Source organism: Garra rufa, chromosome 11 (genome assembly GCF_049309525.1).
Source record: "Garra rufa chromosome 11, GarRuf1.0, whole genome shotgun sequence".
Lineage (NCBI taxonomy): Eukaryota > Metazoa > Chordata > Actinopteri > Cypriniformes > Cyprinidae > Garra > Garra rufa.
Window position 1 is genome coordinate 41390038 of NC_133371.1, and position 12347 is coordinate 41402384.

Genomic DNA, 12347 nt, shown 5'->3' on the forward strand with positions numbered 1-12347 from the left:
ATGCGCTCTCACTCTTCAAAGCAACCACACAGAGAATGACAGGCTGTGCACTCTGGGATGCCTTTGAATGCCTATGAATTTGAGCTCCTGTAATGATTTCAACAATCAGATATTTTGGAAACCATATGGTAATATTTAAGATTTTTTTAGAACATCATTAAACACAATTTATATTAATTTAAAGAGAAAAAAACATTTACTCGCCCTCATATCATCCCAAACCCATGACTTCCATTCTTTTATCACAAGTGTTATCACAAGTACAAAAAAGTGAATGAAGGACTGTAAAGTCCTAAAATGACAAAAAAACTCTATTATAACCATATCTTAAAAGTATTTATGTACTGTATTCTGAAGTCATACAATAGCTTTGTGTGAAGAACAGATCATGCTTAAAGTTACTATTCAGTAAAAGGTATGAAAACTATCAAGTGACCTTCAGACGAAAAACAATATTTATTTATTTCAAAACACAAATACTGCTGATTTCAAAATATACACACAACAAAACCGTATGTCATCTCCTAACACTCATTTGGCTTCATAATAATTTATGCAAAAGATAAGTAAAGCGCTTTACAGTTTTGTGAGATCACAGATTTCCTCTCACTCAGTTCCTGTGTAACGTTAACACGAAGAAAATGCATAACGCAATTAAAGACAAATCAATTACTTGTCAAGTGATTATTTACAAATGAATGAACATATAAAGTATGCGTTACCTCACTCTGCATCAGCTTTAGGATAAGTTAATAGAAGATGATTAGCAAACCCTGCTGAAAAACCAGCTAATACCAGCCTAGGCTGGTTGGCTGGTCTTAGCTGGTTTAAGCTGGTCTCCAAGCCTGACCAGCTAAGACCAGCCTGGAAAAGTGGCCAAAACCCCTCTAGCTGGTTTTTTTTCACCAGGGAAATGAAAGCATTCCGATTGAATTACTGACAAAGCACCATTCAGAGATGACCAAGGAGACGCTGTGTGGTAAAACTCTTTCTAACATTAGTTCCTGAATACAAAAACATTCACCATAGAAAATATACAAGATAGACAGGACAATAAGTTCCGTATGAACCAATAAGTGCCGTTTTCTTCCATTGTGTGTAAATTAGCCTTAATGTCAGACCTCTTAAACTATTGTCCCGTTCACACCAAGAACGATATCCACCTTATTTTTTCAACGTTCATTATCCGCTATGGGAAATGCTGAGAAGAATAAGTGCAAACAAAGTCGATAATAAAACTATTTGCACTACAAACGAGTGTGTGAATAATTAAGATAAAATATTAAAATAATACGGCAAGACGCACCGATTTGCAATATCAAGAAGCAAAACAGAGTGTAAATTCACAAAATGGCCACACCCACCCTTACGGAAAAATAAGGTGGATGAAGTGTTTTTAAAGTCGTTCTAACTCTAGGACTCCGAGCCAGAACACAAATGTAATAATGACAGGGTGGAAAGAAATCGTTTGGCTCACGTTTAGGGTAGTTTTTTCCAGCTGATAAACGAAAAAAATACTGATAGTGAATAAAAACCCATCTACTGTAAAGGCTTGCTGCTAATTAAGTTACCCAGATGTGCGGCCCTATTTAAGATGCTCTGATGTAAACAACAGCACCGATTGTACCATTAATGTACTAATGAAAACGTTGCTCTGCTAATTTATGCTGTCTAAAGCATGGATAAAACACGTAGAAGCTGCTAAATCATACAGAGAATGGCTTAAGCAGGAAAGGGAGCAATATTTTGACAAACTAAAAATAATAGGTGGTAAAGATATGTACAAGCAGTATTAAGATATCAGCCTAATTATTCACTTAAGAGCAAACAAATGTTGTCAAGATTCTTACCCTGGAAATCCTGGTTCAGTTTGACCAACCACAAAAGCCTTTTGTTCCTCAGACAGTATTTTGCACTCTTCTCCTTGATTTGTTATAACCTTTGGCAGTGTATATTACTCCAAATGTTATTCCTGACTAGTACAGCCCAAAACATGACAATAATTGACCATTTTAGCATCAATATTCAGCAAAATATGCAAATTTTGTTTGGTTCAGTGCTGCCAATATTGCCGATTGATGGAGTGTCGTAAATACACTCTATATCTTCACAGAAATACGTGACATTATGGCCCACTGTGTGGACTAGTTCACACGATAACTAAACTTTAGCTAACAATTAGGTTTCTAAACGATGAAATGATATTGTAAAAACCCCTTTCAGATCGTTTTCCAGCTGATGAATGATAAAAGCACTGACAGAATCAGAATCCCCATCAGAATCTATCCGACTTTACAGAGTTTGAGCATTTAAAACGTCAGACAACATTTACTGTAGCGAGTCCATTATGTGTGTCACGAATTGAGTCGTCCTGTCATCATAAACTCTTGCACTACACATCATGGACTTCATTCCCCACAAGCCACTGCACTAATCACTGCATTCACCTGCTCCTTGTTTCTCACTGCACTGATTACCGCTCACACCTGCACCTCATTTCTAGGACTGCATTTAAGCCACTCTCACACACAGCTTCTTCGCGAAGTCTTGTATTGCCCCGGCTGCATTTCTGAGCGTTTCTTCCCGTGTTTGATTCCTGGACTCCCTCCCGTGTTTGATTCTCGCTGCCAGCCCCGACCTTTCTGCCTGTGTTTTGACTACGATTTCTGCCTGCCCCTGTGTGTTTGTCTGTCCTAATAAAATGCTGCAAATGGATCCGCTCGTCTCAGACCGTCCTTGTGACAATGTGTTGACCCTATATCATTATAGGTGTGAACGGGCATTAAAATAAATAGTGGAGTCCACATAACTTTAACAGGACGGACCTACAGTAAGTATTGTTGGAATCTATTTCAGAGCGATTTTTTCCAGATAAACGATAAAAACATTGTCAGATATTCAAAATCACTGCATCTTTTTAACAGAACACTGCAGCGCAGGCTTAGAATAAACATATTATAAACATGTTATTCTTCGTTGATGTGGAGTTGTGGACGTATTGTTATAGTCATTAAATTTCATTCTTGGTGTAAGGAAGACTATAAGGAGGGATATGTTCTATGTGAATGCAAACAAATTACTGTTCTGTTTAAAGAATTCTTATAATTTGTTCAAATAAAATAAAAAATGACTTTAAATCATTAGGAGAACTTATGACTCTAATCCTTAATAATTGCATTAATAATACATTCGACTACAGGACACAAAAACCCTGTCGTTTCTCACTCTCACTGACTGATGAAAATTCCTACTTCCTTAAACAGACATATTTTTGGTGTCTGATCCATTTTGAGTCCATAAGTAGGTGGTGTATCTAAAGATAAAATAATTACAGAAGTTGGACAAGAACTTTAGGAAAAAACTTGATGGATGAGACTGTCTGGTGGATGCAAATGAGGGGTTGAGAGACAGAGACGATCCATTTAGGCAAGAATATTCGAGTTTGCTTATGAAGCACTTGTATTCCTCGTTTATCCTTTGCTTAGCGCGTTTGGCCCCAGGGTCCAAAGTCTCAGCATCTGGATTTTTAATGAGTGTCCCATATCTCCCCATAACTATCAGACTGACAGGAAACAATGTCCCTGTTACATCGTCGTCTCTTCCCACTCCAGTTCTACATCACCTGAGAGAACAAACATGACAAAATTTGTTTCCGTCAAGACAAAACAGTAGAATGACAGAGATCATTGATAACCACCAGCCTTCACTGCACTGTACAAGTCATTGACTACAGAATGTATTTTACCCTCCATTGCATCCAGTGAGTCCATCTTTTCCAGAGCGGAGTAATTTACAAACCATATGGACTGACTGTTTCCCTTCGCAGAGAGCAGATCCAGAGTACTTTGATGCAGAAACATGTACTGAGCCTGCGAGAGAGAAGCAGATACAAATATCTGAGCAGGAGAACATGATCATCTCACACAAGTCTATGAGACAGAACTATTTTTGCAATATAAAAGGGAAATCTAAATAGGCTTACCAGGTTTTGTACCATGCACATCCTCTCACTGCGCAGCTCTGCGACCAGGCCATATATATCCACAAAATCATGATCTCTCACATGCTGAATAAGATGATCCAGGGCTATAAACACTCCAGTCCTGCCCACACCAGCACTGCACATACAGACATTACACACAGGTCGATAATAGTTACATATGTGACCCTGGATCACAAAAACAGCCATGAGGGTCAATTTTTTGAAAGTGACATTTATACATAATCATTCCATACATAACCATTGATATCCACAATATTTGGCAGAGATACAACTATTTGTAAAACTGCAATCTGAGGGTAAAAAAAAATCTAAACATTGAGAAAATTGTCTTTAAAGTTGTCTAAATGAAGTTCTTAGCAATGCATATTACTAATCAAAAATTAAGTTTTTATATGTTTACAATAGAAAATTTACAAAATACCTTCATGGAACATGATTTTTAATTTATAGCCTACAATATAACCGGTAATATTGACCCCTACAATGCATTTTTGGCTGTTGCTATAAATATACCCGTGCTACTTAAGACAGGTTTTTTGGTCTAGGATCACATGCATGTAAAACTAAGACCATGAAAAACACTTTTTTGTAAACACATATTAACTGGGAAAAAAATGACATAAAATAATAAAATAAATAAAAATTGAAATTGTGAGAGATTAAAATAAGAAAATATGTGAGACAATGTAGAAACTAAATATGTATATGAAACTAAATAAATTAAAAGGAAAATATAAAACAAAAAAATATATATGTATATATAAATGTAACAACAAAAACTAATTCAAAATAACGATAAAAACTATGAAAGTATCTTGATGCTACTAAAGTAACTCTGGCTGCCAGTATACAGAAGCCTATAGTAACAGTAACAATAGAATAAAATAAAATAAAATATAAAATAAATTGTGAAATGCACAATCATAATCATCAGTTGCAACTGCAAAAAGTTGACTGTGAGTTGCATTTAGCTTCCACGCAACTCAAACTCAAATATAACCATGCAATGTAATCTAATGAGCAGATATACATACCTGCAGTGGACCACATTGGTTGTGTTGTCATGGCCTCTGTGTGAGCGAACCGCTTTCACAAACTGGATGAGAGTGGAACTGGACTCCGGAACGCCGTGTTCTGGCCATGAGGTGTAGTTAAAATGATGAACAATCATGTAGCTTCCGTGCTGTTGAGAGAAAGAGAGAAAGAGGAAGGGCTAAATGTGTCCTTGGGGACTAATTATCTATCCATCCAACCACCCACATCTGTGTGTGTATGTGTGTTATTGTGCATTTTTGGACAAGTATGCATATGCAGACCAGACTACATAATCCCCAATCATACATACATTTCTGTGGCGGTAAAAAACTCATTACCTCAGGGGGGCAACAACGTTTTCTTTAAATTATGCCATTTAATTGAATGAGTAGATGCAACTAGTTAGCAATACACTTCAAAATTCTCTTCAACTATTGCTCTGCTGACAGTAGTTGACCTAAATGACAATAATAAAAATGATAATGTATGACAATGTAAACTGTTTTACCCTCTCTACTCTGAGCGCCCGGACCGTCCAATCAGGATGCACGTCCTCTGTGACTTTAGTGATTATAATGTCAGCAAAAACAGTGACGGGTTTATTGTCCTCTGGCCAGTACTGATGACAGCGGATCTAAAACGTACAGTACAACCACATTACATTTACAGTTTATTACTATAATGCATATACAGTTGAAGTCAGTGACGTTTAATCTTCAAAATGTTAATTTTTTTTTTACCAAAATAAAAGAGATCATACAAAATGTATGTTATTTTTTATTTAGTTCTGAGCTGAATAAGATATTTCACATAAAGGACATTTACATATAGTCCACAAGAGAAAATAATAGCTGAATTTATAAAAATTACCCAGTTCAAAAGTTTACATACACTTGATTCTTAATACTGTGTTGTCACCTGAATGATCCACAACTGTGTTTTTTTTTGTTGTTGTTTGTTTAGTGATAGTATTTGTTTGTTTAGACCCTTTCCAACAATGACTGTATGATTTTGAGATCCATCTTTTCACACTAGGGACAACTGAGGCACTCATATGCAACTATTACAGAAGGTTCAAACACTCTCTGCTGCTCCAGAAGGAAAAATGATGCATTAAGAGCCAAAGGTTGTAAGAAAATCAGGGTAAATTTAACTTATTTTGTCATCGGGGAAACATGTAAATATCTTCTGTAGCCTCTGAAGGGCAGTATTAAGTTAAAGTTCAAAAGTTCTGTTCAAAAGTTTACACCCCCCGTCTCTTAATGCAAAATTTTTCCTTCTGAAGCATCAGTGAGTGTTTGAACCTTCTGTAATTGTTGCATATGAGTCCCTCAGTTGTCCTCATTGTAAAAAGATGGATCTCAAAATCATACAGTCATTGTTGGAAAGGGTTCAAATACACAAAAATGCTGAAAAACCTAATTAGTTTTGAATCAGTGGGACTTGAAGGATTTTCTGAAGAACAGCAGTTTAACTGTTCAGGACAAACAAGGAACTCATGAACAAATTTCACTAAAATGAAAAAAAAAAAACAGCTGTGGATCATTCAGGTAACAACACAGTATTAACAACCAAGCGTATGTAAACTTTTGAACGGGATCATTTTTATAAATTCAACTATTATTTTCTCGTATATTTACTATATGTAAACATCTTTTATGTGAAATACCTTATTCAGGCCAGTACTAAACAAAAATAGCATGTATTTTGTATGATCCCTCTTATTTTGGCAAAAATAAGTCTAATTGGCTAGACTGTTTTGTTCAAACACACACATACACACCCGGCCCTTCTCAAAGCACTGAGTGAGCATGACGATGGTTTTGGTGCCCGTCTCCCATATCATCCTCCAGAAGTCTGCGACTGTGCTAGGCAGAGGGCCCTGAGTGGCTATAAACTCATTAGGACACAGATAGCCCTGAGACACAGAGACAAGACACAGAACAGGAGCTTAGGCCAATTCAATTAAAGTTGTGCCGCAGTATAAAAGAAAAAGGCAGCTGATATGTGGGCTGCTCTCGAGCGCTTACAGAGACGAAGCTGGCATTGATGTAGTCAGACCCCGGCATTCCTGGCTCAGATAGTAACTTCACTCGGTTATTGTTATCTAAAAAAAAAGACACAAAATATGTTAACAAGGTATATATAAAGAAACCCTGGTATGATAACGAAATATGTTCTTACTCTCATCTTTTTTGGAACAAAAATACAAATATTCTGAATAACAGAGCTATCCTTGTCCATATAATAAGAACATTGAACCCCAAATGACAAAAAGCTTCTGAAAAGAGCTAAAAAAGTACTCCAAAAGTAGAGAATTATTACTTTTATTATTTTATTTGTTACTTTTTATAAAAGAAATGCTTCTTGAGCAGCAAATCTGCATATCAGAATGAATTCTGAAGGATAATGTGACATTGAAGACTGGAGTAATGATGCTGAAAATTCAGCTTTGCATCAAAGAAATAAATTACATTTTAAATTATATTCAAAAAGAAAACAGGTATTTTAAATTCAAATATAATTTCACAATTTTCCTGTTTTTACAGAATTTTACTTTTGAAATGGAAGTCATTTCAAGGTCATTTTATGTCCTTGCTTACATTCTGTTAAAATCTTTTCTATTTGTGTTGCACGGAACAAAGAAAGTCAAACAGGTTTAAAACTACACGAGAGCTACTAAATATTTTTCATACATGGTTTAATGTTTGTGAAGCGATTTTTGGCGCGATTCCATGGCAGGTCAGCGTCCGATGTGGCCAGATCCTGAAGCAGCTTCGGCAGCTCCTGAAACACACAGCAGAAAATGTCCAATTATGAAACACACCAGGAAGAAAATCAATCAGCCATGGAAAATATTCAGAAAAGTCATACGCCATTGAGCACATAACTCTACGTGTCCAATCAGAATGAGGTGTCACTGAAACTCATTTTACAGTTCACTAGTACTTTCTGTCTCTCTCACCCACCTACACACATTTAATGCTAAAACTTACAGCAAACTCCTCCTGAAACTTGGCATTGTCGTTGGCACAAAGATCTTCCACATGCTGAAGAAATGATTTCTTACTGATTGGCCTGCAATCAGATAAACAGAGCATGAAAATACCCACAAAACCATAAATAATCATAATTTTTAACATTATTACCACTACAGCAAACATTATTTCTAAAAAACACCACTCAAGTGCAGATGGTTATAAGAAAGGGAATAACGGATCAATCGATCCATCAAGTCTCCTTCACTTACTTGAGAGATTTCCTGTAACTTAGCAGCCTGGAACATTAGACAGTAGAGAATTATTATGAAATTGTGCTTGTACTGAAAAATTAGGTTACTTTTTTGCTTCTAGTGATAAATAAGAAATGAATCTATGTAAAGTTCACCACACGATCTAATTAGAGGAAGACACACAAACATAAAACGAATCAGAGATTCACTCTACAGTATGTGATCTTTCAGGCACAAATACACAAAGCAGTGCAGCATTATGAAACCGAACAGCCCCAAATTATGGCAAGGCAGATAATTTAGTGTGGCATATTCATTCATAATACAACAGATTCAACGCCAGGTACTAACAGCACAACATGCAACTGGGAAAAGAAACGTTAAATGGTTAAAAATACTGATATTACACATCATATGTGATCATGCATGATCTGAACACCAACATCTCTGTCTACTTACTGGATGACAAATATCTCCTTTCTTCTAAAGAAAAAGGAGGAATACCTGAGAACAAAGGATAGTGCAAGTATTTGAATGGATTAGTGAGAATAAGTGAATGAAAGGATGAATGAGTGAGTGAGTCAATGAGGGAGTGAGAGAGAGATATGCTGTATCTCAAAAAAGTGAGTACACCCCTCACATTTCAGCAACAATTTTAACAATCATTTCAACAATCTTCTCAAGGGACAATACTACAGAAATGAAGCCTGGATATATTTTAGAGTAATCAATGTGCAGCTTGTATAGCAGTATGGATTTGCTATCCTCTGAAAATAACTCAACATGCAGCCATTTTTGTCAAAATAGCTGGCAACAAAAGTGAGTACACCCTAAGTGAACTTGTCAAAACTGTGTCCAAAGTGTCAATATTTTATGTTAGCACCATTGTTATCTAGCACTGCCTTAATCCTGCTAGGCATGCAATTGATCAGAGCTGCACAGGTTGTTGCTGCGATCTTCTTCCACTCCTCATGGAGCTGCTGGATGTTAGACACATGGTGCTTCTCCACCTTCCAGCTGAGAATGCCCACAGGTACTCAATAGGGTTCAGGTCTGGAGACATACTTGGCCACTCCATCACCTTCACCTTCCTCAGCAAGGCAGCTATCATCTTGGTGGTGTGTTTGGGGTCATTATCATGCTAGAAAACTGCCGTTCGGCCTAGTTTCTGGAGAGAATGTATCATGTTCTGCTTCAGAATGTACAGTACATAATGGAATCCATGTTTTTTCCTCAATGAACTGCAGCATGCAGCCCCAGACCATGATGCTACCACCTCCATGCTTGACTGTAGGCAAGACACAAATTTCTTGGTACTCCTCACCAGTAGCCTGGCTAACGCCAAACCACGTCATGACAACGTCATGCTTCGTGGTCTGGGAACCACATGTTCATTTTCATGTATTTGGTTTACGAATGCCCAGAGCCGTTTATTGGGTGCTACGAATGTCTATCAAATGCGCCTGTGCGTAGCTCATAGCCAATCGTTTCAATTGTACCGGACGACATACGTAGAGCGACAGAAATTCAACAAGGAAGAAGACGAAGAGTTTTGACTGAGGACAAAGTTATGCTTCATAAATTATTTATCAATCGTAATTTAACGCCGACTTTTTAGCATGCATTTGACCGAATTGTCTGCCTTTGTCTTTATTTCTGATTACATAAGTCTCTTATACTTTAAACTTATACTTTTATAATGGCTAATATTGTTCATTAAAACTGACATTTAACAAAAAAGAGTTGTGCTTGTCATGTTTCATTTTATTATACATAGAGTAAAGATGTATTATACACAGTGCACATATAGCTTAAATCATGATGATTTTATTATTTGAAAATGAGTACGAAAAGAGAGTTGTGGTTTATATTTTGAAGAAAACAAAGAGGCAGTGGTGTTTGATATCACTTCCTTTTATTGTAATTATTGTTTTGTAACGCGTTGCATGAACCAGATTTTTGTCGCTATTAATGTTTAACGTTGAATGAAACGGAAAAGAGGCAATGCTGTTTGATATAAAATATTTTGTTTCACTGTAATGTTGTACATTCCCTGAACTACGTTTTTGCAGCTATTAATATGTTTAAATGAAAACGAAAAGAAGCAGAGGTGGTTGATATCATATTTCGTCTTATTGTAAATACATACAGTGAAGCAGTGAAGATAACCGGAGTAGAAAAGGCGAGCTGACTGATGTTATCAAGTACACTGCTGTTCCATTTGCAGAATTGCAGGACTTGTATCCTCAATTCCACGTGAGTTCGTACTCCCAAGTCAAACTTCCAAGTCCGAACATTGCGTACTTAGTATTGAGAAACGGCCTTGTGTGTAACTATCTAAGGCTGCATCGAAAGATAACTTCGCGTCTGCTGCCATGCTGGATCCATATTTATAAACAAACTGCTTCGGTGAGTCGCATAGAAGGCGTCATCGTCTTGCTGCTCCCTCCCTGTTCTGTGATTGGTTCCCTATCTGAGGTGAAAATTTAGTCCATGGTTTCCAGGCTGCCTAGCAGCGTGAATAAAATCGCACTGTGAGCAAGGCAGCATGGGGTAACCCAGGCTACCTCACCAGGACATCGCTACACATGCTGGACACCATCTGAGCCAAACAGGTTTATCTTATAGTCTCATCAGTCCACAGAACATGGTTCCAGTAATTCAGGCTCTTGGACAGGTTGTCTTCAGCAAACTGTTTGCAGGCTTTCTTGTGAGCCAGCTTCAGATGAGGCTTCCTTCTGGAATGACGTCTATGCAAACCGACTTGTTGCAGTGTGCGGCGTATGGTCTGAGCACTGACAAGCTGACCTTATACTTCTTAAATCTTTAAAGCAATGCTGGCAGCACTCATGCATCTGTTTTTTGAAGTCAGGTTCCACACCTGACACACAGAATGAGTGCTCAACTTCGTGGATTGACCCTTGCGAGGCCTGTTCCGAATGGAACCCATCTTGGAAAACCTCTGACTGCAGTAGTGTAACTCGGTTTCAGGATGTTACTGAACCTCTAACAGCCGTGGCCTAAATCTATACTGTGGAACCTGACTTCAAAAAAACAGATGCATGAGTGCTGCCAGCATTGCTTTAAAGATTTAAGAAGTAGAAGCTCAGCTTGTCAGTGCTCAGACCATACGCCGCACACTGCAACAAGTCGGTTTGCATAGACGTCATCCCAGAAGGAAGTCTCTCGTTTGGCTCTTGGCGAAGGCGGTCGCATTTTCCTCTTCTCCTCTCCCTGCCCTATCTTTCCCCACTCTTGTCTCGTCTGGTTCTATCTCTGAGACTCTCTTTGCCCTGCTCTCCGAAACAAAGGAACTATGGATTTGATCAACTGGTCTCTGAATGCAATTGACACCATCTTCTCTACGAGAAGCCTGGGTTCGGGGGAACCCAATTGTCCTGCAGGAACGTTTGCAGCTGGATACGTGATGGACGGGTGGGAGAAGTGGCGCGTCATGTGCCTGGCCGCTCTGTCCCTGGAGGATGTTGAAGATATTTATTTATTCGGAACTTTGATAACAGGGTTTCTGCTGATGGGATTAGGTGGGGCCCTGTGCTATCGACGATTGGTAAAAGCGGTCAGTGCGGCTCAAAACCCCAACAAGCTGGTCGGCTGGATTGAAACGGTGGTGGGCAGAGCTGTTAATACACAGACTGTGGCTACGGACCGCAAACTGGATATAATCATGGAGAGATTTACAGTAATGCAACGCATTTTGGACAGACCGGGAGACCAGTGATGGACATTAGATATCTGCGAAATTGGCAGATATTGACCCAAAAAGGAACCTTTTTCTCTTTCGGCTCCCCGAGTGTTCCAGACGGCCTTGGCCAAGGACGGCGCTGGAGACAAACAACTCCCCCGGAGAACAAGATAACGAGACGCTCTGAATTCCTTCCCCCCTGCTCCAAGGACACCTGTTGAGGTCTGGGCTCAGACTCCACAGGCTTGCACACAAACACACACACATGCACGCACACACAGATACACGGCTACAGATAGAATTCCTCTCCCGTGCATTCCACGCCTTCGTGCTTATCACCCCCCTGTGTGGGTAGGCGGGTTCGTGTACAGCGC

General features: G+C 38.5%; 1 protein-coding gene across 1 annotated transcript in view; it reads right to left on the minus strand.

Moving 5' to 3' along the window:
• Positions 1 to 520: 520 nt before the first annotated feature.
• ptprq (protein tyrosine phosphatase receptor type Q) overlaps positions 521 to 12347 on the minus strand; it is a 74984-nt gene continuing 63157 nt past the window's right edge. The window contains exons 51-61 of the mRNA XM_073850216.1: positions 8730 to 8774; positions 8289 to 8315; positions 8035 to 8116; positions 7735 to 7825; positions 7069 to 7145; positions 6822 to 6956; positions 5547 to 5672; positions 5038 to 5186; positions 3983 to 4118; positions 3746 to 3869; positions 521 to 3622 (exon numbers count right to left, since the gene is read on the minus strand). Coding sequence (XP_073706317.1) covers positions 3585 to 3622; positions 3746 to 3869; positions 3983 to 4118; positions 5038 to 5186; positions 5547 to 5672; positions 6822 to 6956; positions 7069 to 7145; positions 7735 to 7825; positions 8035 to 8116; positions 8289 to 8315; positions 8730 to 8774 — 1030 coding nt within the window. The 3' untranslated portion in view covers positions 521 to 3584. The remainder of the gene's footprint in view (positions 3623 to 3745; positions 3870 to 3982; positions 4119 to 5037; positions 5187 to 5546; positions 5673 to 6821; positions 6957 to 7068; positions 7146 to 7734; positions 7826 to 8034; positions 8117 to 8288; positions 8316 to 8729; positions 8775 to 12347) is intronic.